General features: G+C 45.6%; 1 protein-coding gene across 2 annotated transcripts; it reads right to left on the minus strand.

The window, feature by feature from the left end:
- Positions 1-430: 430 nt before the first annotated feature.
- dync1h1 (dynein, cytoplasmic 1, heavy chain 1) lies at positions 431-27,994 on the minus strand. 2 transcript variants are annotated; one of them, XM_049595261.1, is made up of 78 exons: positions 27,614-27,994; positions 26,449-26,536; positions 26,050-26,223; positions 25,679-25,934; positions 25,376-25,562; positions 25,000-25,271; positions 24,645-24,872; positions 23,864-24,517; positions 23,283-23,705; positions 22,984-23,163; positions 22,699-22,848; positions 22,423-22,569; positions 22,148-22,288; positions 21,764-21,940; positions 21,370-21,480; positions 21,125-21,244; positions 20,775-21,014; positions 20,418-20,573; positions 20,103-20,216; positions 19,890-20,000; positions 19,581-19,790; positions 19,291-19,437; positions 19,029-19,195; positions 18,679-18,852; positions 18,181-18,535; positions 17,890-18,084; positions 17,520-17,802; positions 17,317-17,417; positions 17,039-17,198; positions 16,602-16,842; positions 16,331-16,514; positions 15,994-16,206; positions 15,602-15,840; positions 15,357-15,513; positions 15,042-15,266; positions 14,701-14,931; positions 14,418-14,558; positions 14,061-14,294; positions 13,649-13,855; positions 13,415-13,536; positions 13,112-13,277; positions 12,786-12,949; positions 12,497-12,626; positions 12,248-12,381; positions 12,045-12,159; positions 11,790-11,951; positions 11,488-11,702; positions 11,172-11,376; positions 10,913-11,086; positions 10,676-10,795; positions 10,420-10,540; positions 9,348-9,543; positions 8,892-9,009; positions 8,584-8,799; positions 8,275-8,487; positions 7,835-7,962; positions 7,557-7,710; positions 7,291-7,437; positions 6,965-7,115; positions 6,621-6,874; positions 6,332-6,466; positions 6,141-6,235; positions 5,870-6,044; positions 5,593-5,668; positions 5,284-5,444; positions 5,080-5,191; positions 4,918-4,978; positions 4,710-4,833; positions 4,509-4,622; positions 4,227-4,397; positions 3,718-3,935; positions 3,524-3,627; positions 2,283-2,491; positions 1,909-2,062; positions 1,581-1,723; positions 1,312-1,480; positions 1,007-1,131; positions 431-897 (listed from the first exon to the last, which is right to left on the minus strand). In XM_049595261.1, the coding sequence occupies exons 1-78, from the start codon at positions 27,861-27,863 to the stop codon at positions 769-771; spliced, it is 13,923 nt and encodes a 4,640-aa protein (XP_049451218.1). In that variant the 5' UTR covers positions 27,864-27,994; the 3' UTR covers positions 431-768. The 2 variants fall into 2 exon arrangements, with proteins under 2 accessions (XP_049451218.1, XP_049451217.1); XM_049595260.1 differs by lacking the exon at positions 9,348-9,543 and adding an exon at positions 9,733-9,928.

Genomic DNA, 27,994 nt, shown 5'->3' on the forward strand with positions numbered 1-27,994 from the left:
TATGACTGTCATTAAGACACAGCAGGAGAACTGAAGCTCAGCACAAAGTCAATGTTCGCTACCATGTGCTTATTGTGTCTTAAGTGTTAAGATGTCCACAGGTCATGAAATGATCTTGGCATCTGGTGTAGGCTAACCTGCTGAACCTAATTTATAAAAGACCTCAGAGAAGTGTCTTAAACAGAGATGGACTTTGACTTTTTTTGTCAACCTGGCACTGTAGCTGCTTGATTCCAACATCTACAAGTTTTTTTGGTTAGAGAGACTTGTATATTTTGACAGCATTTGACTGGGCCTAATTTCTAACCCTGCTTTAACACTACCAAAGGTTGTCCTTTATATACATAACTGCTTATGAAACATAATTAAATTCTGTTTTCCTGTTAGTGTAAATTTCATTTATCATGAGAGACCACGCTGAAGCCATTCATGCAGTTCATTTCATTCCAGTGGACTTTATTAGATCTAAAAACACTTTCCTTCATAAAACCATCTTTTACTTCCAACGTTCCTTCCCCACATTTCATCTCGTCTTCATTTACCATTTCACAACATTCTCTTGACCTTCTCAGACACTTTCCAAAAACACTACGAATGACTACATGTTAATGACTGTTCCACAAATGTTCCCGACTACGTTTAGTATTGGAATGCAACAAGCTTTAAACTACTTTTTAAACAGTGGTTATTAAGAAATGAATGTGTATGTGATTATATGTGGTTTAATAATGAAGACTCTCCGGTCTTCAGGAATGACAAATGTTTCATCTACTCTGTGCACAGGACAGCGACTCCACGCTCATAGAAGCTGTGAGGATCTTCCTTGGTGGCGATGTCGAAGTCAACCGTGAAGATGAGGTCAGACCTGGTGAAGTTCAGGTACACAGGAAGAGTCACCTGCAATGAGAGGGGAAACAATGTGATGAGAGACACAACCACTGCAAAAGATGATTTTCTGAATCGTCTGACCGTATAGATTTGATAGATAGACATATCTTGTTCGTACCATGTGTCTCTTCTCAGCGTTGCTCTGCTTGATCCAGCGGAGCTGAGTGAGAGGCAGCTCAGTGGAGATGGAGGTGGACAGCGACAGCTTGTTGTTGGCACAAGTTGCTCCCTGCAGTTTCAGACCTGAGAAAACCAGTCAGCATGTTCAACATTAGAACCCTTGAAACTCAATATTACAATTTCCCAATATTAATTAGAGCACAAAGTTCTTTTGGTGACAATCGACTGGATTCACATTTCCATGAGCTGTGCGAGTATTTGCCGCAGGGTGTTACAGAATTAGTGTGACCCTGCTCGTCTGACCTTTGATGCCGAAGCTGCAGGCATCCAGCGCGGCACCCTGGGCGGTGGTGACATTGACCTCCAGACAGAGCTCTTCCAGAGACCAGCTGTTGGCCTGGGCCACGTACTGGCGTGTAGCGGTGATGTAAGCCTCTGGCACGAACAGGCTGCCGAGGCACACATGGATGTTCTGGAGAACAGACAGGAGAGGAAATGGCAAAATAACAGTACTGTGAGTGGCTCTGTTGAGGCTGTTTGATGCTGTGCACACACAGTTAACCAAACAGTACCTTCAGTTCCTTTGCACCCCCGCTGGCAGCACCCTGGGAGATCTGCTGCAGCTGTTTGATGCGCTCACTGAAGTCTGCCACCCACTGGATCACAGTCATGGCGGCTGGAACGGTGTACCGACACCAGCTGCGAGGGAGGATGCCTGGGGAGAGAGAACCAACAGGCGTATACCAGCTATTCCCTCAAAAGTATAATCTGTTGGAGGACATCTTGTTGGTCAAGACCGACCAGAAGGAATTTTTTTCCCCCTACATTTCATTTATCTGACCTCAAACAAGTATGTTTAAATATACATGAATGAATGTGAGAGAAAAAGTATGATTTTACCTTTGACAAGGTCGCTGATGAGTGTGCGCAGGTAGTTAGTCTGCTTCTTCTTGCCCTCGCACACTTGCACCACATCGGACAGATCCTGACGGACCTCCTGCAGCATCTTGCCACCCATCTTCACCTCGCGCTCGAAGAAGCGGAACAGTGGGTCCTGGTGTTTGTGTGTTTAGGGAAAGAGGACATTAAATACAGACGATTGGCAAATGCATCAATGACATGAAGAAAGGAGGTATAAATTCATTTGCTGAAATTCAAACCTGCACTCATGAGTCTAGCTCAAACAAATCAACATGAGAGTAATTACCAAACATTATATTACAGGTCTGTCTCCTCAATGATGCTCGCCAGTTACCTCTCATATCTGCCATTACCTTGATGTTCTCCACTGTGCGTTTGAGTGGATTGACTGTTTGGGGCATGAGCTGCAGCCAGTTGCAGGCGGTGGTGTGGAGGGTCCTCATCCAGGCCGGCTGGGCGTCAGATGTGGACGAAGTGCGCTCCTTTTTCTCCGTCTCATAGGCAAGGTCATCCTCATCCTCCAACATCTGCATTTTCAGCATCTTACCCATCATGTCAGTGCCTGCGCAGCCCGGCGGAGGGAGCAAGTGAGTGGGGGAGGGAGGTGGAAGACAAGGCCATGGTGGGAGGTAGGGGGGAGAAGAAATTAATAGTGGAACAAAGAAACAAACAGCTTACCTCGAGGGTGTGTTAATAAAAGAAACAAGTAAAAAAAAAAAAAAAGAATAAAAAAAAAAGAGAAGTGCCTACAGACAAACAAATTAGGGCTACACGGGGTAGGACGAAAAGACATTCAAGGCTTCAGGCAACATTTCCATCAAATGTAACATTCAACATAGCTCCCAAGTGGATAAATTAGCCGCTACCTTGACTGACTGGATCTGCAAAAGAAATGAACATAACCAATGGAGGGGAACGGATCAAAGAGAGAAACTAAGGGGCAGGAGTGAGGATGAAGGAGAAGGGGAGTGTGGCAATTCGCCTGAGGGACGGATGCTTTGGCAGCTGGGATTGTGGGAGTTTGGAGAGGGTGTGGAAATCAATCTGACAAATCAGGGAGGGAGGGTATGGCTGAAGGGATGGGGAGGAGTGTGGTCGTTTGCAATCCTAATCTGAGGGATGGGTGGGGATAATACTTCAGCAAAGCGACATGATGGCTGTGAAATACAGCTGCTGGAGGGTGAGGACACACACCCTTCCTCTGGGCAGAGCACCTTTTAGAGTGCGATGGCTTTGACGACAGCAAGGCGACAACTACACAGCTAAACTGCACGACTGTGATACACAAGACTGAAACTAGGAGCTACTTAGAAAACTAAATGAAGTGAAACTATGACAAGATGAGAGATTAGTATCGTATTAATTGCCACCACACACACAGTATTCTGCCCAAAGCAGATGCTCGTTGCACTGAGACACCCTGTCAAAATAAAAGTAAAGACACTAGAATAGAAAGAGAGATGGTTAATGATCTGCCCTGTGAAAACATGAAATCTGAACTGATGGACTGAGGAAGAATCAGGATGAGTTGTGGTCCAGTTACTGTGACAGAACATCAGAGCACAGATGACAAAGATGACCGGCTGTGGCGTACCCTGAGTGGTGAGCAACACCTTCTCGGCATTGCTAGGCAACCCGAGCCAAGATGGAGTCTGAGTGTCAGGAAGCATCTCTACCCAGTGCATGAACTCCTCACGCCTGCAAGACATCAAAATCATAAACAGTTTTTTAACTGGTCGAGGTCATCAGGGAAATATCCTTTCAATATGAATAAAAGCCTCTACTGACCGAATGCCGTCGGGCATCTTGATGTCCTTGTGCCCGTCGACCTTGAGAGCCAGTTTGAACTCGCTGTCGAAGCTTCCCTTGGTGAAGATGCGATCCAGGAAGGTGATGAGCAGACGCTGGTCAAACTCGTTGTCAATGCGGCCGCCATAGATGGACTGGGCCATCAGGGTTTTCAGAGCCGCCCAGGGGATCTTGTCTGGTGCAATGTTCTGACGACCCTGTGTGTTTTTGCAGAGACATGCTCGTCATATTTTTAGCTATCTGTCAAAACTCTAATACTTGAAGGGGTCCTACTATATTTTTCCTTATTTTCAGTCATGTATATATAATGTTACAGTGTCGGATGTTCATATTAAATGTGGCCAAAGTATGTTTATGTGATCCCATCAAGCAACAACCTCAGGCGTGTATGACTTTATGGGTTAGTGATATACGTTTTACTTGCGACACATAATTCGTGTGCCGACATATTTAAAGCACTGCATATGATTTCTGAAATGAAGACAAACCTTAGCAGTGTCGTCCAGCCAGGTGTCGACGGTGTCACAAGCAGAGCGGAGGTCAGACTCTCCAAACTCATATTTCTTGGACCAGCCCAGTGGTGCATAGCGCAGACGCTCCTGAATGACCGCATGGAACCAAGCCAGCAGGAAGTAGAGACGAGCACGCTCATTGGGAGCCTGTAGGGACATGGAAAAAATCATTTAGATTGCAAATGTGGAGGAAGTGAGCAGACAGCTTTAAAGGTGATGATTAAGCTTTTGGTGTAATTGTGTGTGTTGGCAAGTCACCTTGCACATACGAGCCACAGGGATGCTGCTGAAGGTTCTGAGCATGTTGGCCTTGACACCAGGAGGAGGCTCAAACACAAAGATACGACCGGCACGGAGCAGATTCACTGGAACCTGATGAGAAAACACAGTACTGAGACTCTGAAGAGCGAAAGAGAAAAGGAACTCTGGGACTACAGGATTATGAGTGATGTGGTTTACCTTGGGGTTGATCTCCATTGTCAGGAAAAGCCTGAAGCTGGCATGAGGCTGCATGGAGTGGAGCTTCTTCTCCAGCTGCATCAGCCATCCGGGAGCCAAGTGGACGTTCTCCAACATCACCCACCTGCAGGACAGAAACAGTCGGGATACCAGAACAACAAAACAATGTGTACATGCTAATTAAACACGCAAAATAAACATTACCCACCTGCCAGACTTGACAGCAGTGTTGATGTCTCTGTCTGCCTTATTGAAGCCCTCGGCCGAACCTGTAGACAGCGTAAAAACACAAACATATCAACAACATACTTGATAATCTTGTTTTTCATTTTATTTGTGTGTCAAAACTATGAGCTTTTTCCTTCCTTACCAATAGAGATGGAGGTGATTTGTTTGTTCTCCTCAGCAGCCAGATCTCTGACCAGGCCGCTGGCATCATAACCTGGAACAGAGCACATCAGCACTGGAGTGCTGGGCTTCACCTACAGACAAGAGAGACAGAAAGTCAGTAACAGATTCGACCACAGTGACAACAGCAAACACTCAAAATGGCAGAAGAAATACTGGTTACTACCTCGCTATCCACGATGTTAGCCAGGTCAAGAGGTTGCTCGATGATGTTCATGAAGCTCTCTCCAAGCACCTTTGAGACAAAAATGTGGGACATGGCCAGCAGACGGTCGGGGCGGAAAGCCTGAATCAGCAGCAGCTGGTGCACCGCCTGGCCGATGGAAGCTGAAGAGGGAGCGGAGTGCAGGGAAGAAGAGAGCAGGTCACATATACAGAGAATATCTATCCATATTTACATCAATTTTTAATCAATATCTGCTTGGCCTTAATGTTCAGGCATCACTTCCAAAATAAGACAACTTTGTATACTCACTGGACTGCTTCTCTTCTGACCACAGATAAGGAACAGCCAGATCTGGAGTGTTGCTCTCAAGCCACATGAAGAATTGCTGAAGTGACAAAAGAGAGCAATAATGACCACTGATACAGTTTGTACTGAAAACAAAGTAATTTATCAAAAGGTATGCTTATCACAATATACCACCTCAAAAAGTACCAGGGGCAACAACAGCTTTTTACTCTGAAGTCGAGTTGAGTTAAATAGAGCCATGCCATACAGTGGAAATGCAGCAGTATCTGTTAGTACTCACCTCATCAGCCTCAACTTTGTCCACCAAGTCGCTGAAAGCGGGCAGTCGGCTGAGGCGGACCATGGCCTCACACTGGTCAGTAGTCAGACCCTTCACCTTGGGCAGCGACGTGCCAGTCAGAACAATCTCCTTCCCACGCAGGAAGTGCTGGAACTCTGCATCATAAGAGGGCTCACTGGAAAGAGATGGATTAAAATCATTAAGATTTATGTTGTCTGATGTTACTAATCCCACCACTGGTTGTATATTAATGTTAATACTGGGATCTTACCTGGTCAAGCCCTTTAGGCTGATCTTAGCCAGCAGCATGGCAAAGGTGATGTGATCCAGGTGCAGCATACCTCTGGCTGTTCTATTGAATGCCACCTACACCAAAAATAACAAGCAGAGGCGAATTATGTCTATGAAAAACATGACACGAACTCCTCTTACTCTCTTGTTTTCATAATGTGTGGTTCAAACCTGGAAGAGGTCCTTGGTGATGACAGCGAGTCTCTGATTATGATCACTGACGCCTTTGAGGTTGGGGTTCTCATACAGCACTGTGTGGTAGGTGTCCAGGAAGAAGTGAAGGGAGTACTGGTACAGGAAGTGCATCTGGAGCAAGACAGGAAAAAGGTCTGTTTATTAAATGGTTGTTTTACTGGCTTACAAGTAGATTTAAGAGCAAGTGAGATTCAAAAGAAAAACTAAAACCAAAAAAAAGGGGGGAGGGGGGGACCATGAAAGAAAACACGAGATGTGTCCAGACCTGGTTAAGAGACTCCATGGTGAAGTAGATGCTGCTGCAGGCGGAGGACAGCGACAGGTATTGCTGCGACACTGCCTCCACCTCTGCCATGACGATATCCGTCTCCTCCACCTTCCTGGTCACCTCAGCTGCCTCCTTCTTCAAGTTCTCCAGCGTGGTGATGATAGTGTCATCATCAAGGATGCGACCTTTGACCTCATTGAGGGCCTGCAGCAGGGATTTCTCCAGTTGACGCAGACGCAGTTGGAACTCACCTACAAGAGACAGAGGACATTATTATTACACTGAGCTTTTTTTCCACTGTGACACGAATCAGACTGCATCCCTTTCAGCGTTCATCATACCCTGCAGTTTGAGGAGGTCAGACCGTTTCTCATCCACATCGGGCCTCTCAGCTTTAAGGACTTCGTTCAGACACTGACTCTGAAGGCTGCTGCGTGTCACGGTGAAGTTGACAAATGTGACACGAGAGCACAAGTCTGGTGGGAACTCGACCTGCATAAAGAGACACCACATAAAACAGGTTAACTTCCTTGTACATGAGGGAAATGTCCATTTCACACAAAAGCAAAATTTTCTTTATGACAGACCTTTACCAAATAAATTGGTTGAACACTATCTAATAATCTTACATTATTCTTGGATAAAGCCTAAATAACATTCTACTCACCGTTGGGTCTCGTGTAGACAGGAAGATGACGAATGAAGGTGACAGATCGATGTCCTGGTCTCCCAGGGTGATGAGGACACGTCCTCCAGTCCTGCGGACCTCTCTGTTCAGCACCGGGTTTAGGATGGGGTCGTAACTTTCTACATCCTTAGGGGCAAAAAAAATAACTTATTATTAATATCATTTTAAATAAAAAATCCTTGATGAATTCAAGGGCCTTGGACAGTGTAAACTTAATGATGGTACCGTGAAGCGGCCATTCATACCTGGACCAACAGCGGGTTTCCGAAACGTAAGGCGCTCTCCAGGTTCTTCCTGAAAGCATCATCCAGGAAACTGGTTCTGGTGATCTTGCGGTCTTTGTACTCGTTCATTATGAACTCCGTGGCTTGGCCGGATGGATCAATGATGAGAGGGTACCTAAAAAGGGGAATGGTATCAAAGAGATCAAGTCAAGGATAATTAATACTCAGGAACCCTTAGTATTTTCACAAGCAAAATAAAACCTAAAAACACTGCTAGAGGAGTGAGAACAGATACTGACCTGTTGAACCTCTTGAGCATGATGGCATTCTCAGTGCACAGGTCATCAGCTGGGAGGGAGTTGGCCTGCCAGCGGAGTCTCTCGTCAGCGTTGGACAGGTACTCAGTTCTGGCAATATCAGTACGGAACTGAGGGGAAAAATGTGCAGATTTTAAGTCCTGAGTGTGTGCCTTGGGATATGTTTAAAAGAAAGACAGTCTCTGCACCTTTTTTTGACATCATATCTAAGGGACTATATATCAGTAAACTTGAGTAAATACAGACTACAGACTTGCATTCCTGATCAATCGGTGGAGGTGCTTAGATGTACATTTGACATCTTGAACACAAGAACCACAGAAGCAAAAAGAAGTCCCTACAAACATACTGGTAATGCAAGTAAGGCTAAGATTTGGAGGTGTGAAGATCAAAATGACCTTGTGTGTCAGAGGTTTAACTACCTGAATGTTGGCCTGCTGCAGGTGGTGAGACCAAGTAGTGAACAGGTTCTGCCTCATCTGCTGCTCAAAGTAGCCAGCATAGGTAATGAACGCAGCAGAGAGCAGACAGTCTCCAGCGATGGTGGACATCTGGTTCTTGAATGTCTCGCTGGTCTTCTCCCAGCGGTCCCTTTCAGCTGACAGACTCTTCAGCAGAGCTGTGCTGCGGTTCACCTGAGAGGAGAGAGAGCAAGAGTTCAGAAAAATGCTGTAAGATAGTTAAGTTTAAGATGGATTAAAAGAGAGATTGAGAGTTTGATAATTAGTTACCTTAGCTTCAACAGCAGCCAGGTCGGCCTTGATGGCCTGGGCCTCTGAGATGAGGACGGCGTACTCCTCCTTGTAGCGAGCAATGCTAGCCTCCAGGTCTCTGATCATCTGCTCCACCTCCTCTGCCTTTGTCTTGTTGTCTGTGGCGTCGTCCTCAAGCTTCTGCAGTTCATTACGCAAAGGCTCCACACGCTTCAGCATGTCAGCATAGTTAAGCTGGGGGAATAGTAGAACATGGTACACATTAAAAGGAGTACTCTTTTTACCTAAGTATTATCCTTAAGTTCATATTGTTTGTGCCTCCTTACCTGAGCAATGGCCCATTTCACCATAGGTCCACAGGCCAGAGAAGCCCTGTTGACTTGGTCATAGTTGTAGCTTGGGTTGGACATGTAGTTCTTCTTCATCTTCTCACGGATGGAGTCACTGGATGAAGTAGAAACAATCCAAGAAGTTAGACGACACACAGTCTAATACTTCAGTATGGACTGTACAATAATCTTCATGAATCACATGACATAAAATATTAAATATTGCAAAGGATCATTTAAATTTTGTTCAGGGTGAGGAAGGGGTTTCAATTTTTTCCATCTTTACTGTGAGAAATGCAAAATTGATCGAGGTTGTTACCGTCAGCTCATTTTCTGATTCAGCCGATAAGAAACCTAAAATCAAATCCTAATCACAGGCGCCACTTGATTTATTACTGATTGATATAATTTGTGCTTCCATTAAAGACTAGACGGACGTTCTGCCACCGGTACCTCATTTCCTCAGAGGAAAAGTTGACTATGCTGCTGATGAAATTGTCCCTGATAATAACTTGTCTGATTTTTTTCCAGTCATTGGTCTCCTCGCCCAGCATAAGGCAGATAGACTCCAGGGCCAGCTTGACTGCGGCTGGGGGATTGGTCATTGCCCGCACTTCTACTAGATGATGCCGCTTAATAGAACTCACCGCTAGTTAGGTGAAAGTGGGAATGTATTTCATAAAAAGCAGAGAAGAGAGGAGAGGGAGAAGGGGAGCATATCGGGCAAAAGAAGGGAGGGATTTGAAACAGACTCAGGGGTTGAAAAGTCAGAGAGAGGCAGAGACAGAGAGGGAGAGAGCTTCGGTTAACAATCACAGAATACACTCTCTTATTTCACCTGATCTCTTCAGCAGAGAAGTTAACAATAGTGGGGATGAAGTTCTCCCTCATGATGATGGAACGGATCTGCTTCCAGTCAGTCGTGCTCTCTCCCAGCAGCAAGCAGATGGACTCGAGGGCCAGCTTCACGGCCGCAGGTGGGTTGGCCATGGAACGCACCTCCACCAGGTGCTGCTTCTTAATGGACTTAACAGCTAGCAACATCAGGTGAACAAGGATGTGGGTTATGACAAGGAAGGGGCAGTGATGAAGGGAGGATGCAGGTAAAGATCAAGTTGTTAACTTAAAGCCCATCAGTGAGTATTTGATAACAATTATATTTAAATCCTACGGTTTAACACATTGACATGATAAATGACATGTTAGGGTACTGAACCCTGATAAACAGCCTTTCACTTGAGTATGTAAGGCTGCATGTAAAGGAAAACATCGGTGGACTATTTGTTTTGATTAGCCACTTAAACAGCTTAGCAGGAACATTGCCTTTTTTGAAATAATAGCTAAAAACTGGAATATTCTGTGCACATCCACATAGTCATTGTACTTAACAATTGAAAAAGTTTGTACGGGGATGAAACGTAAGACAAACTCAAAATATGAGTGTTACGTATCTTTGCAGCTCTCATTGTGTGACGACAAACCAAAAGCAATATATAGACTGCTGTGAGTAAATACACCACTGTACCATTCTGTGCCTCAATGACAGCAGGCTCCACTTGGTCCAAGTCCTCTTTGACACTCAGCTGTTTGTCCTTGATCACCTCCTGCTGCTTGTACACAGCTTCCTGGATCTCCTGGCTCATCACCTGGAATCATAACAGTAACAGTGTAGGAGTATGGTTTGATTCAATCCAAATATGCCAAGCTACAGGGATCACTGTAGTTTTTAATAAAAAAAAAAACAACACATTGCTCTAAGTGATAAATTACTTCCTGTCTACCTTTTTCTTTTCCGCCTCCTGCTGGTCTTTGACCATCTTCTTCAGCTTGTCATTGGCAGCAGCGTTTTTTGCCTCCAGCTCCTGACTCTTGATCCTCAGGTCACGACGAAGCTCCTCCACCTAGATGAGGAGGCATGAGTACAATCAGTCAGACGACATACAGAATCAATGCCTGTTGGACTTAAACTAAAATAAATAAAATAAAATAAACTGAAATAAATTGCAGTGTTACTTCACCTGATCGACAGTCTCCTTGATCTTGCGGAGACCAACGTTGAGGTGCATCTGCTGCTCCTCCAACTCACTGCGTTTCTCATTGAACAGGTTGGCATACTGGTTGATGAAGTCCAGGTAGTGGCGAGGAGTGATGGCCATCGTGTGGCCACCTCGCTTAGCCAGACGGTTGTTAGCCTGTGTAGAGTTAACAACAGTGTATGAAGTATACCACACAATCACAATCAATTAAACACCGCTGCAAACTTGGAAACATCCCTACCTGGTGGAGTGTCTGGTGTACAAACACACAGCCGTTGACAATAGCCTCGCGGTGAGATGGTGGCTGGGGCAGTTTGTCATAGACGATGGGCATGTAGTCTGGCACCTTGTAGTTTGGTTTCTCCAGATCCATCTTGCTGGTGAACTCCTTACCCACTTGATACAGGGCCTCTGTGGACCAGTCTCCAAACCAGTTCAACACACACCTAACACAAGGAAAAGTTTTTAGTTAGCCATGTGAACGAGCGTAGTATCTATTCCCCGCTTGTGATGTAATACATTACTTCCTGCTCAGTGTTCAGCATGTGTGTCTGTACCTGTTGAAGAGGGCAGGAGATGTGGCAGCCCTGTCCTTCAGGCCCTCTGACGAAGGGTTCATGGTGAAAACGACATGGAGGTTCCTGATAACCTGGCTGGTGAACCACTTGTACAGCTCCTCGTGTGTGTCGAGCATCAGGCCCTCCTTCTGGGCTCCCTCCTTACACTGAGTCATCAGGGTGGCGTACTCATCTCCCTCGAACAGGCCAGGGACCTATGGAGAACAGGTAACATTAACAAATTAGGACTTTGCTTGACAGTTTAATGGAAAACACGACAGATCATGGTGGCAGCACATTACCTCTCCGTTGGCCAACAGTGTGTTCATTCTCTCAAGGAAGCCAGAATCCAACACGTTGGACTCATCCATGATGAAGGCAATCTTCTCATTCTTGCAACCTGAGCGACGCAGCACTGTACGCAGGTCCTCATCAAAGTCCTCTCCAGTGTATTTCCTGTGTACCTGCAAACACACACACACACATACATACGTCAATAAATGCAGACAGGCCACTGTAGTGATATGGCTCCAAATATTTTCATGTCTTGTACCAACCTTGATCTGGTACACACTCAATCCGTTCATCCAGGCTACGAAGCGAGACAGAGTTGTCTTTCCTGCTCCACTCACACCGATCAACAGAAGATGGCCCTGAGGCTGACGGAAGATTCTGGGGGAGGAAATACAATTTTAAAAACTCACTCCAAAACAATCACTCCCTACCTGAAGTAGTAGTCAGCTCAGAGGCAGTTACTCACCGGTCAATTCTGAGGACGTGGTCCAGCACCTCGTTGAAGAGCACCAGAGGGACGTCCAGCTCCTCTTCATAGAACACCTTCAGACGGGCCTTCACATAGTCCCTCAGCTCCTCCTGCTCCACTGGGATGTAGTCCTGCATTCACATATGATCAACTCAGTGAAAATGGAAATCTGACTGCTGAAGGCTTCATTCAGCATCATTACCAAAGCAGGAATATCACAACATAGCCAACCTATTTCTGGTTTACCTTGGAGAGCCAGTTGCTGTAGAGGATAGGCCTGTTGAGAGCCTTCTCCTTATCAATGTTGGGGAAGTGTTTGAGAGCAACCGTGTCGATGTTTTCATCTGTCCATCTTCTCTCTTCATCACCAACCAGCCTGGAAAAAGGTTTAGGATGAGCCTTATTGTCACCAAAATTACTGTTCTTTAAAAACAAAGAAACTCATGAGCATACAGACAGCATACAGAATCTCTTAAAACATTACCAGAATAGATGAGAATACCCTCTTGTTCAGCTTCTCGACACATGCACTCACCTGTCCTGGAAGAGACGGAGAGCTTCATGGGCCCAGATGCGGATGAGCCCCTCCACAGGCAGAGTTTCAAGTGGCCGCAGGGCCTCAAAGATACCCCTCACCCAGCGGGTCATCTCTCTGGGAGAGTAGATGTAGTGAGGCTGGGTGTCCTGGGTGAACCGCTCCTGAAGGGGGAAAAGGGATTGAAATTAGATAAGCAAATAAATAGTGTACATTAATTACCGTAAAAGTGATCAATAAAACATCTGTCTTATCTCTTGTTTGTACTCTAGTTTCAATGTTTACACATTTGACGTTTTATAAAGATATTTAGTTATTTTATTTACCTGAGACATGGTGTAGAACTCAACCATAGCAGCAGTAAGAGGCTCGGCATAGGTACGCAGAGAGGGGATGAGGCGCAGCATGGCACGGTTGAAGGTGCCATAGATCTGGGTAAGGGAGGCTGGGCCTGGATAGTCCACATACACCACAGGAACATGACGCAGAAACCTAGGAACAGCAAAACAACGTGGCTTCTGTTAGGGCTTGTGCAATGTTAATTTTTTTAAAGCATCATTCTCATTTTATTTTTTCTTTAAATAATGGTATCAATTATGTTAATGTTCAAATGAGTGTGGGAAGTGTACCTGTGTGTGAGAGGCTTTCTGCCAGGGTCAGTGGGAGGATTACAGGCTCCAACAAACTGGATTCTCTCCAGTTTGACCCAAGTCTGGTCTGAGGTGCGGTAGAAACCTCCGTGTTCCACCATCTGCAAAGAAGAAACAACAGGGAGCCTTTAAGAAACAATACATACCAAATGTTATGCTCCAATGATTTTAGCAACATGGAAAAATAAAATTGCAGTAAACAATGGCTCATACCTGCCTGATGAAAGAGATGACTCTCTGTGTGCCGTACTTGTCCATGTCTGGCAGATTGATCTCATCACAGAACAACACCAGCCACTTGCCCAGCTGGACGGGGGCGAGGACGACGCCGTTGGGGGTACGGCGGTACTCACAGTAATGATCGAAGGTCTTCAGGAGCAGCTCTGGAGTGGTGGCACTGGAGAAGTTCAGACCGACAACCTGGTGGAGTGTAGGACAAAAATTTAGAAATTACAAATGTTGACGATTGCAAAATATTTTCCTCATTTAACCCAGTTTTTAATACTAATTCAGCAGTTTAGAACATGTTAATCTCCAATATACATACTTATTTAAACATGTCAATCAAATTTTAAGGTCAGACTTAACTAATTTTAAGGATGCATATTGTATCTTTATCTCTCACCTCCATATCAGGCAGGGCCCTGAGGGCGCTGAACAGGGTCATGGTCTTTCCGGAGCCGGGAGGTCCACACAGCACCAGCGGTTTGTGCTCTGCCAGCCATGTGTAAAGCAAAGCTTCATGGCGAACAGTATCCAGGGTGGGAACCACGACATCAGGGGATGCCACCTTGTGTGTCTCTACCTCAATCTGGGGCACCTTGCCCTGCCAGGATTGCCATTCACCAGAGATGCACACCTGGACAACGTAAAGAAGACAATGCAATCAATCACGATTCTGAACTTAAAAGACTGGAGTAGTAGTTTTCTAGATTTAGTCAAGAAAACAATCAAAATCTGATTGAACACAAAGAGGCTGTACCTCGTAGTCAATGATTGGGACATTGGGAGCAGCGGGGAGGGGCACAGTGGTGATGCGACGGATGTATTCTCCAAGCTCACCCCTTATCTTCAGCCGTCCGTCACCAGAGAATGACCACAGCACGGCGTAGATCAGATATTTCTGTAGAGAGATAATGCCACAAAATGTATCAGCTTTAAGAAAATACATATTTCTGCAGTGATTCAAGTTGATATAAAAACAATAAAGACATGTATGCTTTTTATTTACTCTGTTATATAGAGAACAGAAAGCAGAACATTACCTGCATGTATCTCTCCAGCTGATCAATGGGCATGGGGAAGTCAGGGTGGTTGTTGTTGTAGAGTGCCACATTACGGCAGGCCTGGTGCAGCATTGAGAACAATGAACCCAAGCAGCGCAGGCGGGTGAAGTCCATGATGTGCTCCATCTTGGATGCATGCTCCAAGGCCTTGATGACCAGGCCTGTGGAGGTGAAATACGGCTGCAGGATCGCTGAAGAATCACGCTGAATCTAAAGTAAAACATGCAATAGGATATCAGTTATGAGAAAATGTCATAAATGCCACTCTTCTGCTTCCATTTTCCTTGCTTAAGAGATTTTTTTCCCTTCCCTTAAATTACCTGAAGCATTGGTGATGCAGCCTCTTCTTCATCTTCTGTGCCTTTCCTCTGGCGCTGAGCTTCATCCTCTCCCTCATCCAATGGGATGCTGCGCATGCGAGCCAAAAAGTTGTTGAAGATCATGTCGGTGCTGAGCACATCCTCACTGAACCAGACCATACCACAGCGAGACACAGTGGCCAGGGTGGCATACTTCAGGTCCTGTACTTCAAACATTACACGCACCTGTGCAGAGAGGGGATAATTCCAGCACACTGTCCCCAGGTAGAGAGTAGACAAAATATGACATCTGTGTTTGTAGTGCTGTGTTCTTACATTGGGTGGCAAGCTAAGACGCTCTCCGTTGGGCAGAGTGAGCAGCTTGTTGTCATCCAGGACTGAGTTGAGATTTTCAACCCACTCAGGGTCAACGTCACCATCGAAGATGATCCACTGACGCTTCTGCAGCTCACCTCGAACATTGTCAATGATCCTGAAATTTAAATTAAAAATATTTTACACCACAGACCTTTGTTAAGCTGATTTTTACCTTTACTAATGAAATGTGTTGCAGGACTCACTTTCTGAGGATGTGTGTGAACAAGCCATCGGTCCATTCACGGGTGTTGGGGTCCAGGGTTCCGTACAGGTGGTCCTTGCTGATGGCCTTTGGATCGATGATGTGAGCAACTCCCTCAACACCCTCCAGCCTCTCAAGGGCCTTGAGCAGCACCCTCCATGCCATGGTCTTTCCACTACCTGAAGGTCCCACCATCATCAAACCATGGTTGATCTGTGTGATCTGGAACAGCTGGAGCACCTAAAAGAGGATGAATCACAAAGTTTAAGAGTAGGTACTTACTATGCAAGCTTGTTGAATACAGCACTGTGTCTCTAGGAGATGACAGGGCTGTATAAATCACTATTTCTCGGCAGACTCACTACCCAATGTTGCCTGCATTCAGCTACATACCTTCTCTACCCACATGCTGCCTACATCGTCACCATCTCCGTAGGTGAGGTACATCTCCGCGCAGACTTTCTTCAGCTCCTCCCTCAGAGCGGTCATCTCTCCTCGCATGTACTGAACTCCAGGGAAGACGTCTGACAGCAAGCTGAACAGCAGAGGGATGTCTTCTGCCACCAGCTTGGGAACCATGGTCTCGCACACACTCTGGATCAGGATCTATAGTAACAAGGCACAGACTGAGTGAAATAACCACTCAAGCAACTCAAATTTCTGTTTGGATTCAAAAAAAATTATTTGACAGAGCTTTGCTTCAAGCCCTTCGATGTATAATTTTCTATACCTCCTGTTCTGGAAGGTTCTCAGCGATGTCATTCTCATCAACGTCCTCTCCACGCTCTAACTTCTCCCTTTTGATCTTCTGGATGCGCTCACGCTTGACATTGCCGGCGCTGATCAGCACGCTCTTGAGAGCTCGCAGGCCGAAGTCGTAGTGACTCTGGGATGACAGCTGCTCATCACACAGCCTGAAATAAAGGCAAAGGATACAGTTAGAGAGGAAACACGCTCAGAATTCTCTCAAAGCAATGTAAATTTTTAATAACAGTACACACTTGAAGAAGGGCACAATCTTCTTGGCGAGGATCTCGGCCGTGCGGAAACCTTGAGAGTAGAGCATGACCTGGGCGATGAGCTGGCGGTCGGGCTTGGTCATGGCCAAACTGCGGAAGAGCTTCTTCAGATTGTCAGGCAGGTTGGAGCGGCCAGCGTAGCCAGGGTTCATGGTGATGAAGATGGCCATATCTGGGCTCACCTTCACCTGCTTGTTCAGGAGCTCTGTGGTGACTGGCACACCTGAGGGGGAGACGCAATGCAGTTCTCATGTTAAATCTAAAAAACAGTGGCGTTTAGGTTTTCAAAATTTTACTCTGCACTGTGGCGGCCCTCCTTTTTCTTGGCAATTGGTGCTCAAAGATACTAAGTTGAACCTGGACATTCTCTTTTAAAGACAGTCTCATGACACATGAGTTGCCACACATATTATACATACTCCTGTCTCTGTTGGGGTTGCTGTGCTCCCTCAAGGCCACCTGGATGTACTGGACCTGCTGGGAGACGGCAGAGAGCATTCTCTCCTCCAGACGATTGAACTCGTCGAAGCAGCCCCATGCTCCCACCTGGCACAGACCTACGAAGATACGACCCATGGCCTAAACAAACAGGAGGAGATTTGTAAGTTAGGTGAACAATATGAGAAATAGCTAAATTCTATAAAAAAGGCAAATGATGATCACTTGATGTGTAATTGGTGTGGTGGCAGTTATGTACCTGGAAGTCGAAGGTCTCGTCACAGTTGAAGACCAGAACAAAGCGGCCCAGTTGGTGTCCAAGAGCTTTCACTGACTCAGTCTTTCCTGTGCCAGCAGGACCTAGATGAAGAACAAACTCCGTGAAGTTGATCATTTTATGTGTAAACCTCTTCTTAAAATCTAAATTTCTATTTCTTATGAGTACAAAAAAAGCTTCCATACCAAATGGTGACCCTCCAAGGCGGGCCTCCAGAGCCTGTGTCATGGTGAGATAGCAGCGGTCTGTCAGTGGGGTCTGGACAAGCTTGTCCTGGACACCCAGGTACTCAAAGCCGTAGTTGAACTTGGCGTTGGCCATCTGAATGGAAAGCTGTTGCAGGACATCCGTCTGCTTGGGGTCGAAGTAGAAGCGCATCTGGCTGAGCCACTCGAAGGACTTGGGGTTGTCGATCTTGTTCTTGATCAGAGTCCTGGTCACGTCACGCTGGTGCACCAGCTCAGTGATCTACGATGGAGCAGAAGAAGAATTTGAGACACAGTTTTCACTGGACAACATTCATTAAAAAATGTACTTCAAAAAATTTCCTCTAACCAGGTGCTCCAGTTTCCTCCTGCGGAGTGGAGGCTGCTCCATCAGCACAGTGTCAGCCAGCACGTTGAGTGTGGCCTGCACATTTGACAGCACTCCTTGCATGGGTGCCATGTCCCCACCGCCAGAGATGGTGGTCAAGGCAGACTCGATGTTCTCAGACCAGGCAATCTGAGTGGAGAGGACCACCAGCTGGGCCTGTGGAGAGAGGATCAAGTGAAATTAGACATCACTCGATTTCCATATATGTTGAATACTGTGTACATGTGTAGAATAAATGCCCTTAATACCAACCTGGTAACGATCAAGCCAGTTGATGTACTGACTCAAGTCAATGGCTGTGCCCTTGTTAAAGGATGCGACCTCTGTGACAGACTCGGCCAACAGTTTGGCCAGCGTCACCCTCATCTCCTTCTCCACCAGGGTCAGCCACTCGTTGATCTTGGGATGGTCTGTGATGGAGACTGGTGTCTTGTAGAGAATCTCCTCACCTTCTCGGGAGGAGATTCCCAGCACCACAGAGTTGTCCTCGTTGAGCAGGATGCTGGAAACACCAGCAAACATCTTCTTGAAGTGCTTCTGCAGTTTGGCCACATTCTTGCTGTTACCGATGATTTCCAGCAGGTCTTCGTCTCCCACGAAGTAGAACCTGGAAACAAAAGAGTGTGATGGATCATTAGGGAAAGTTAATAAATTATTATTTGAATCAGTAATTATGAGTTTTTAAGTTTTGTGTTTTATCTGCACATCAACAACAATGTACAGTCCCTTTGTCCACTATCATCATCTTACCTGGGGAATGATGATCTCTCTCTCTCCAGGTATTCTCCAAGAGCTTTCTGGATTTTTCCCAGAAGGTCAGCCAGTCGCTCCAGAGACCTCTGCACTCCCTGAATGTTCAGCACATCCATCACTAAAGGAGACTTTGTCACCTTCTTCATCAGTGCCAAGAACTCTGTGCTGATACTGTGGAATAAAGACAGAGAGACAAATTAAAGTAGGCTCTTACAGTAGTACTTTAGGGGGGTTACCAATAGGTTTATTGAGCTTGTCGCTTCATTCAAAATTCTGACCATTAGAATTTGCCAAAAGAAATTCTGGTTTGTTAAAATAAAGTGTACAAATGAAGGTCCTTAATTTACCTCTGGAATCTCTGGGTTTCTACAGGCAGCAGATGTTTGATGTCAGCACTGCCAGTGAAAATGCCTTCCAGGTAGACCCAGCGACGCTGGACGTCAATCCAAACGTCAAACAGAGCCATGATGCGATTCAGCTTGTCCTCCCAGCTCAGAGCGTCTTCCTCGAACACCTGGGAGAAATGAAAAAGAAGAACGTGATGTTAATGCTGTTCTGAAAACTTAAATATCTGTGAAACAAAAGAACACAACATGTACTTCTGTTTACCTTGTAGTATGGCGACAACTTCATGGCGGACACGCTGTTAATATGTTCCTTGACCTTGTTGAAGAGGTCATCCCAGCCTCTGATCAGACGACACTTGTTCTGGTAGTTCACCAGGTCGAGCTCATATGAGTTCCAAACTTCACGGATCTGAGGACCGAAACCACTGAGTTAATATCTAAGGTCTATAATCCAGAGATCATTTAGACTGGAAGCTTTAGATAAAAAAGGCCAGTTGCCCTATGAGCATCACAACTACAATTCATCATCTCTTGAGCGCCCTCCCTCTTCACCTGTTTGAGGAACTCCTCCAAAGCCATCTCTCCCTGGGCTACCAGGAGAACGTCCTTCACCACCATCTCATTCTTCTGCAGATCCACGTCCCAGATCTGTCCCAGGGTCAGCTCTGAAGGCACCCAGTTCACATGCAACCGCTTCATCAGCTGCTTCCAATGGCGTTCCTTCAGAGCCTCTGATTTCAGCTCAATCACCAACATGTTAACCTGGTGACAGAAAGGGAAAAGCAGAGAATGTAATAACCCATGTCTAAGTTTTCTCATGAGTCAAATATGTGTTTAGTGGGGAAACACTAGCTGCTTTACCTTCAGGTATCCTTTAAGCAGCCTCTGGACATACTCATAGGAGGCATACTGTCTCAGTCTTGCTTGGAAGTTCTTCAGCTGGTTCAGGAGACCATCCAGACTCTGACGAAGCTACAAACACAAAACACCAACACAAGGATTGTTATATGCAAAGATTTTCACAAAAAAGCAGTAGGTATTCAATTCTCTGAATGATTATTGTGGATATGTTACCTTGCGAGGCTGTACAGACACCCACGGCTGCTCTTTCATCTGGTCGATCTGCTCCCAGACCTTTGACAGCTCGGACCAAACCTCTTTCAGGTCGTGCAGCTCCTCTAGTGCCACCTACAAGTCGCCACAAAGACAGAAAATGGGTATTTTTAGGCACTGCTATGGTTTTGGAGCATCTAAGAGCTGTGACTTGTACATAATGGTTTAAATACTACTCCTATTTCAAATTAGTGTCTGTGAGATACTTGCTGCCTGTTAGTTGGTATTTGATTGGTGATTTAAAAATGGTTTTATGTGAATGTTTGTTGGCATTACCTGCACCCTCTCTTCACTGCCGCTGAGCAGGCCAGTGTCTGTGAGCTCCAGAGCCTCTTTGGCGCGAGCACATTTCTCCCGTTCAATCTTCAGACGGCCAAAGTTGCCCTCGTAGATCGTCAGAGACTGAAGAGCCTCCTCTGGACGCAGGTTACCCTGGTGAAACAGATTACCAAACAGACATTAAAAAAAGCAAAATAATTCAGATTACAAAGGTCTAATGAGTTTTTCAGTCACAATTGCAAATGCTTCAACTGCTCTACTTTTCAGTCCACAAAAAGTATCAACTAAGGGTGACTGTGCTGTATGTACTGTAACTGTATTTCAAATGTATTTAGATGATTCAATTTCTCTTACAGCAACTGGTTTGGTCTTCTCCCAGTCATTGAGCAAGTCAGTGGTGCGATTTTCCACAGCTTTGTCCTCTTGGACGATCTTCATCTGCAGGTTGGCCACCTGCTGCTGGATAGCGGTGTCCTTGCGCTTCATTATGTCACTGAAGGCCCCCCATTCACCTTCGATGTTGTCGATGTAGAGCCAAGACGGAGGGAACTGGAATCTCTGCTTCTCCAGCAAACGCTGTCCATTACGGAACAACTGGGGGTAAAAGGAGGGAGAAACTGATTAAAACCCTAAATTATTTTTTATGAAGCATGCACATATATAAAAGAATAAAAGGTAATTATACTGAATGTTTGAGTACTTACGTCCACATTTTTCTCAAACTGTTTGATCTTGCGTTTCAGGGTCTGGACATATGTTATGAAGTTGACAGCGTCCGAAGTGCTAGCCGTGTCCACAGAGTGTTGCTCCAGTTCTTGACGGGACTGTCAAGGAAACAGAAAAACAGAAATGTTCTAAGAAAAATCACATGGAAAATTATCACTGTCTCTTGGAAATCAATGTCCCAAAGCTGATCAGAAGAATTTTTCTCAATCATATTATGCCATACCTTGGAGATCTGGGCATGGAAGTCCTGCATGTTCTGGCCAAGCATCTGGCCAAACTTGCTGAGCACTTCTTTGTGCCAGGAGTCGTACTTCAAGTTCACCTTGGACTGGACCTGTTGTCGGACAAATATGAGCATTTAATAAAAAGCCCATAGACATATAACAGGATATTCATTGCAGAAGATGGAGCAAAAAATGAAACAAAATTACACAAATAAGGGGGTTCAAATAAAAGCTTACCTTAAAATAATGGTTAAAAATATGATATAAAATTTGCCTAAAATGTATGTTCTGAAGACCAATAATGTAATATCTGAACATGAATTAACATTTTCTAAACGACTGATGTTTGGGAAATGCTTTTCAAATACAGCACCCATAACCGTTAGACATTACCTTGCCATAGTCAATGACCACAGGTCCAAACTCTTTCCGTGTTTCTGCGTTGTCAAAGGTTCCACGTGCTTTGCGGATCTGGACCAGCAGGGCCTGCCACTTGGTGAGGTCTTCACCCAGACGGTTGTAGATGTTCTCAGCTTGCATGTCCCACAGGCACTGGTACTGGAGCCACACCTGCATGAGGGCAACAGAGAAAAGAGATTGATACTCAATACGAAACTAATGCACATGCAGTATATATTGCGCTTATGACATAAAGACATAGAAACAGTACAAAAGAAAACAATTTGTCATTTAGTTTCTTTATATCTGTTCCTCAAACAAAGTAATTCACTCACAAATAAAGCTGAGGTATGATAACACATGGCAGATGATTCTTACCTTGACATACTGCTCCACCTCGTTGACAATGTCTTCCACGGCATTGTAAGCCTCCTCCAAGGCTGCAGGGCCATCTGGCATCCTGGTCAGAGCATTTCTGTAGAACTTCTCCTCCTCTGACAGCTCATAGTGGACTCCCACCTGGTGAGGAAGGACAGACTTGCTTAGATAAACACAACAGCACAAGTGTAATACGACACAATTTCATACATCTCTCTTTTTAAATATCTGAACTAAAATAAAATCCAACTTTCAGACTTTTCAGACATCCCTACCTGGTATCTCTGGCTCTGAATCCTGGGAAGAGAAAGGATGACCATCTTCCAGGCAAACATCTCCTGGTAGAGCTTGTAGCGACAGTCTTCAATTGGTGGGTTCAGGTAGATCACTTGGTTGGTAATCCTCAGCTCATGGACGACATTCTGGGAAAAGAAATTGACAGAATAGTTTGTTATAACAGACAGTGAGTTGTCTCCAGTAATCCAAAGTCTTCATTAGAAATGTAACAACACACAAAAAATGGCAGAAGGCAACACAGTCACAATGGCTACCTTGATCTTGGGCTCCCCTCCAGGTTTGTGGCTCACTTGTGGAGCCTCTGTGTCCATATCCACATCAGCTTTGTCCTCCACCTGGCCACGGAGCACCTGGGTCCAAGCCTTAAGGCCGGCCTGCAGACGCACTCCCAGGATGCGTTCAATCTACAAAAATAGAACAAAAATCAATAAGGTTTTAAAACCATTCAGACCAGCCATGTGGAAAAAGAAGCAAAAGTCAACAGTCAAAATCCAGCTAAACAAGAAGAACAAATAATTGTATTGCTTCTTGATGCCAACCTCAATGTCGAGCTTGTTGACCCAGATGGGCAGGTTGGAATAGGAGTGGAGATTGAGGTCGTCCACAGCCTTCTGGACTCGGTTGAGGATGTCAGAGAAGGTCTTATTCTCAAACATGCAAGTCTCCAGGGAGCGAACCTCAAGATCAATTTTCTCCTCAATCAGTAAGAGGTCGTCCACCTGGAAACAACATACAGCAGGAAAAAAAACATCAGAATGAATGTTTGGGGTGATAAAACAACAGCACTGAAGATGGGAGTCCATGCTTATGTATGCAACCATTTCATTGTGACACTGACCTTCTCCTGGAAGTTGAAGACGGTCTCAGCCAGCCTTTGGACATACGGATCCAGCTTGTATGACTCCCAGACCAGAGTGATGCCTTCAGTAATAAGAGCCTGAACCTCTTTCTTGAGCCCAGCCACCAGCAGGGAGATGGAGGACCTCTCCTCCACCTTCTCACAAGTGCGCTCGTAGGTGCGCACACTCTCGATCAAAGAGATGGCAAATGGGTACAGCTGGTTAGCCTGGTGGGCTTTGTTGACGATGGCCAAAGGAACGCGGAAGCTCAGCCACTTGAGGTTGCGGACCTCTTTGGACAGGGTGATGATCTCTGGAAGGAAGTTGACTTTAAGCTTGAGCATGTTTCCAGTGCGTCCACGGGCACGAGTACTCTCGATTGTGAAGATGCGGCCAGACACACCCAGGTTACGCTGCTGCACCTGATTTACAGAAGAAAGGATTAAAAATATTTAAAAAACAGAAGACTTGACAAAAACGTCATGAAAACTTGTACTGTAAGAAGCAAAAAACTATAGCATTTTTCAAATATTTATTTAGAAATGCCACACCATATTAATGTCTGTAATCAGCTCCATACCTTGCGAGCCCAGTCATCAAAAATCTCTTGAGTATTGAGTTTAGCCCTGAAGCTATCACCATCCTGCTTCAGCTTCAGACCCTCCACATGGTTCTCCCAGCCTTTTCCCAGAACATCCTCCACTCTCTTCATATACGCAGTCAGCTGACGGTCGATCTGCTTGGCCCAGATGATGGAGCCAGACACTGGCGGCAGGTCTCGGACGTGGCTCATCTTGCAGGCCTGGCTCTGAGGGTACTGCACCTTGAACTTGTCATGCAGCGACTCGATGTCGTCTTTCACACGTTGGATGAGCTGCGTCTGGTACTCCCTGATGGCACCGCGGATGTGGGGGCGCACAAAGAGAGCATTGAAGCGGGAGAAGATGCGGAACATCTCGTTGGCGTTCTTGGCGGTTCCCAGCTGGTCACGCAGGCGGGCAGTGATGCGGGTCTCCACGCGATCGATGCGTTCATCGTACCGCTTCATGGCGGCTTCCCAGGCTTCCATGCCTTCCTTAGACACATCCAGACCATCAACCTCTTTGACATTCTCATATGCCAGGTTGACCTCCTCAATGGCGTTGGCGTCAGCAGCATCAAAGAGAACTCCAGCTACCTTCATGTCTTGAGGCTCAACTGTCTCTCCAGGGGCATGTTGTGGCACAGCAGAAACCTGGAGCCAAAAAGGTAAAAGAACGGTTAATCAAGTCAATCAAGTGGCGATAAAACTACATATAACATTAAAATTAACATGACATAAATAAATAAATAATGGTAAGACATGTTGGTTGGCACTTTACCTGAGGCCTCAGCACACGGACAATGACAGCCCTCAACTGCTCGTGCTGCCTTCTGAAACGTCTCATGTGATCCAGACGTGACTGGAGCTTCCTGTGGGCTGGGCTCAGACGCCACACCATCTTCAGGTTCTCCTCTCTCTTTCTCTTCACAATGTCCCTCAGAAGCACCTGCAGTTTCTCATACTCATCCTCCCAGGTCTGGAACACCTCAAAGCACGCCACCATCACCTGCACGTGGAAGTTTACAGGACATTTAGGAACAAGTAGAATATTTTGAGTAGCTTAGTAAGAGTGTACTCCTGGGGGGAAATATGAAATAGGTTTGATTTTATGCAAGAGACCCAATCAAACCAACCTTTTCAAATTCCTCATAGGCAACATGCATGAGCTTCCTGGTGCCCAACACCTTCAGGAGCTGGGAGCTCAAATCCCTGGAGATGGCCTCCACAAGACGCAGTGCCCTCTGGATGGGGTACTTGGTGTTCCTGATCTTTTTCAAGTGAGTGAATATGGCCATCAGGGCCTGACGGATCTTATCAAGCTCTGAAGCAGAGAGCAGGTCGTTGAGAGGGAAGTCCTTCATCAGAGGGTTGTAGTCGTTGACGGTTTCCACGGCCTGTTTCAGACCTGTAAGAAGTAGACAAAGGATTAACAATTAATCATACTGTATTCAAAATACTTCCTGAAGCAAAACAAGCCAGGGACAATCATTTTGACTGATTGTAACTCACCAGTGTCTGTGTCAAAACTGACAGTTGCATGGAAACGTTTGCCATGTTTGAGGATGTCCAGTGTGAGCAGAACCTCAGGGCTCTCTCGTTTCTCCTGGATCCTGTTGAGGGCTCTCTCCAGATTGAGCCAGAAACTGATCTCCTGCAATGCTGTGCCTGAAGCTGGGTCACGATCCAGCTTAGTCACCTGATAAATGGGAGGGTGGAGGAGACAAATAAACCCAGTGGTGAGTTTAGGAGAAATTTCTTCACATAACTGTTATTATATGAAATTTGAGATAGAAATACAGGAAAGGCTCTTACCTTTTGGATCTCCCTGATCCAGCGGTTGACTCCAGATTGCAGCTGGTTAAGGAAGGTTGGATCCTCCACTTTGTCACCAAAGTCAGTGACCTTGGGCTTCTCCCCGCGCTCATAGCACTGCTTGGCAATGTTTGTGATGATGGGGTGGATGAGCAGGCTGATCTCAGGAATCTCAATGTTCTGCTGCAGGTGGAGAAGGCCCATCTCCAGCTCAGCAATCTTCTTCTCCACTGAGGGAGCCATCTTATCCCCATCTCTAGAGGGTTAGGACAGAGGTGACAGTGCAGATGAATTCTCCATCAGGATTTATGATTTCCTTTACTAGATGAAAGGTTTTTAATCAACATTTTGAGATATATTTCGAGGCTTACCTGTCTGCCTTGCCAGACTCGCGGATGTAGGACTTGAAGAAAGGAGCGACGGCATTGCTGATGAAAGAGTGGAGTGTCTCGTAGGGAGAATCCTCACTCAAGGTCAGAACTCGAACTTGGGTTGATATGGGTTTGTCTGCATCGATGACAGCTGTCCTCTTGATGAAAGCCAAGCTGCAGGGGAGAAAAGAGCAAAAAATATCAGAGTTAAATCAACAGAGCTTTTATCAAAACTTGATAAGTGGGAGCTGAGTGCAAAGCAGTAAATGAAAATCATCTTTTGGAGTACAGGTTATGTGACAGAAGGAGGTGTTTTATCGTTTTTACAAATTAAATCATATACAGTTGCATTCCTGAAAATAATATCTCTGCTCAGTGCATAAGATTATTATTATTTACCTGTTGGACTTCAACCCATAGTGTATGTCAACACTGATGTTATAAGTGATGCACTCCTTCTCCTCCTCTCCTTCATCTCCAACATCCTCTGTGTGAAGAACAAATAAAATGTAAGTCTTACACCTTTATAATCTTAATCAATGATAACTGAGTGTTTGCAGCAGCTGTTTTCCACAATGAAATCAACTTGAAATCAAGATATATCATGCACCCGACAAGCAGTAAGGACTGATTGCTCAAGGCCGACCAAAATTATCCTGCTGCTAATGGTGAAAATAAATACTTGGATGTGAGACATGAGCTGAGTTTATCCGAGTATAATCGGTCATGTTACAGTAGGGTGACAGTGCAGTCTGGCGTCCACTCATCCATGTCCCCACCCTTCCTTACAAGTGAGGTCATGGCTTGCAGGAAATAAACTGCACTCTGCATTGCAGCATCAGTACTCTCAGAGGAAGAAAATGGAAAGGCTGGGGCTGGGAATCTGAAACCTGCAGGCTCAGACTCTGGCTGGTCATGTGCAGAATCAAGGGATCAAGGTCCAGCACTCATAAAACATCAGGAAGGGCGAGCGGAGGAAACTGAATATAATGGGTGCATTGACACAAGCCGGTTCACATGATAACACCAAAAGATGGTGCACACAACATGACTTGCAGCTGCTACAAAGGATTCGTTGTCTTTAGATGTCTGTGGGGTTTGTGCTGTTAATATTAGCACTGTGTGTTTGCTCCATTTTCTTTTGCATAGCCCCTCTGCCAACAGCTATTATGCTAAATGTACTGCGTTTTAAAACACAATGCTAACCTGGGTGTGCATTAAATTCTACACTAGAATAGCAAGTTAACCTGTCTCACACCTTATAATGGTAGCTAAGCAGCTTCACTGGAGTGTTGTGTTGTCATTGGCTCGGTTTCTCTCCCACACCCATTGTGGCGTAGCTGCCTTTCAATATAACAATGTGATGGACAAAGATAGCATGCTAGCTTTATGTTATCTAGCTAGTACCTGTCATACAATGTTAACTTTGCTAATATTCGATTTACGTCATCGTCATCTCGTTGTAGATGAATTTAACGGCAACACTCGCTGCGGTTTGAATGAATAACGTTAGCCCCGTTATCTAAATTATATTAGCTAGCTGACCACTTCTCGCTAAATGTACCTTTGAGTGCACTTCTCTCCACTAAGATGGTGTGAACTTGAGGGTCAGACAGAAATTTCCTCATCTGCTCCACTGCGCTCTTCTCCTCCAGGGCGGATTCCAGAGCGGCCGGGGCCTCGCCGCCATCTTCCAAGAGCAGCGGTACCAATTTCCTCATGTGCTTCTGCAGCACCGATGTATCCGCGACCGTTTGAACGGCCGACCCCTCCATGGTGCCGGAGTTTTCCTCCGTCCCCCCGCCGTCGGACATGACTTAGAAGCGGTCAACGACGGCTAGTAGTAGTCGGAGAATGAACAAAGAAACGAGGCTGATGTGTCACTGCTGACTGCAGAGTCTGCCGAGACAGTCAGAGGCTGACTGCCGCTGTCAAGAAGCCGCAA

Source organism: Epinephelus fuscoguttatus, linkage group LG14, assembly GCF_011397635.1.
Source record: "Epinephelus fuscoguttatus linkage group LG14, E.fuscoguttatus.final_Chr_v1".
NCBI classification, from domain to species: domain Eukaryota; kingdom Metazoa; phylum Chordata; class Actinopteri; order Perciformes; family Serranidae; genus Epinephelus; species Epinephelus fuscoguttatus.

Coding starts and splice junctions, on each gene's coding strand:
- dync1h1 (XM_049595261.1), bottom strand. CDS start 27,863: ATGTCCGACGGCGGGGGGACGGAGGAAAACTCCGGCACCATGGAGGGG. Junction 22,849..22,983: donor TCAACAAGCTCGACATTGAG/GTTGGCATCAAG, acceptor CTATTTTTGTAG/ATTGAACGCATCCTGGGAGT. Junction 17,418..17,519: donor CCTTGGAGGGTCACCATTTG/GTATGGAAGCTT, acceptor TTCTTCATCTAG/GTCCTGCTGGCACAGGAAAG.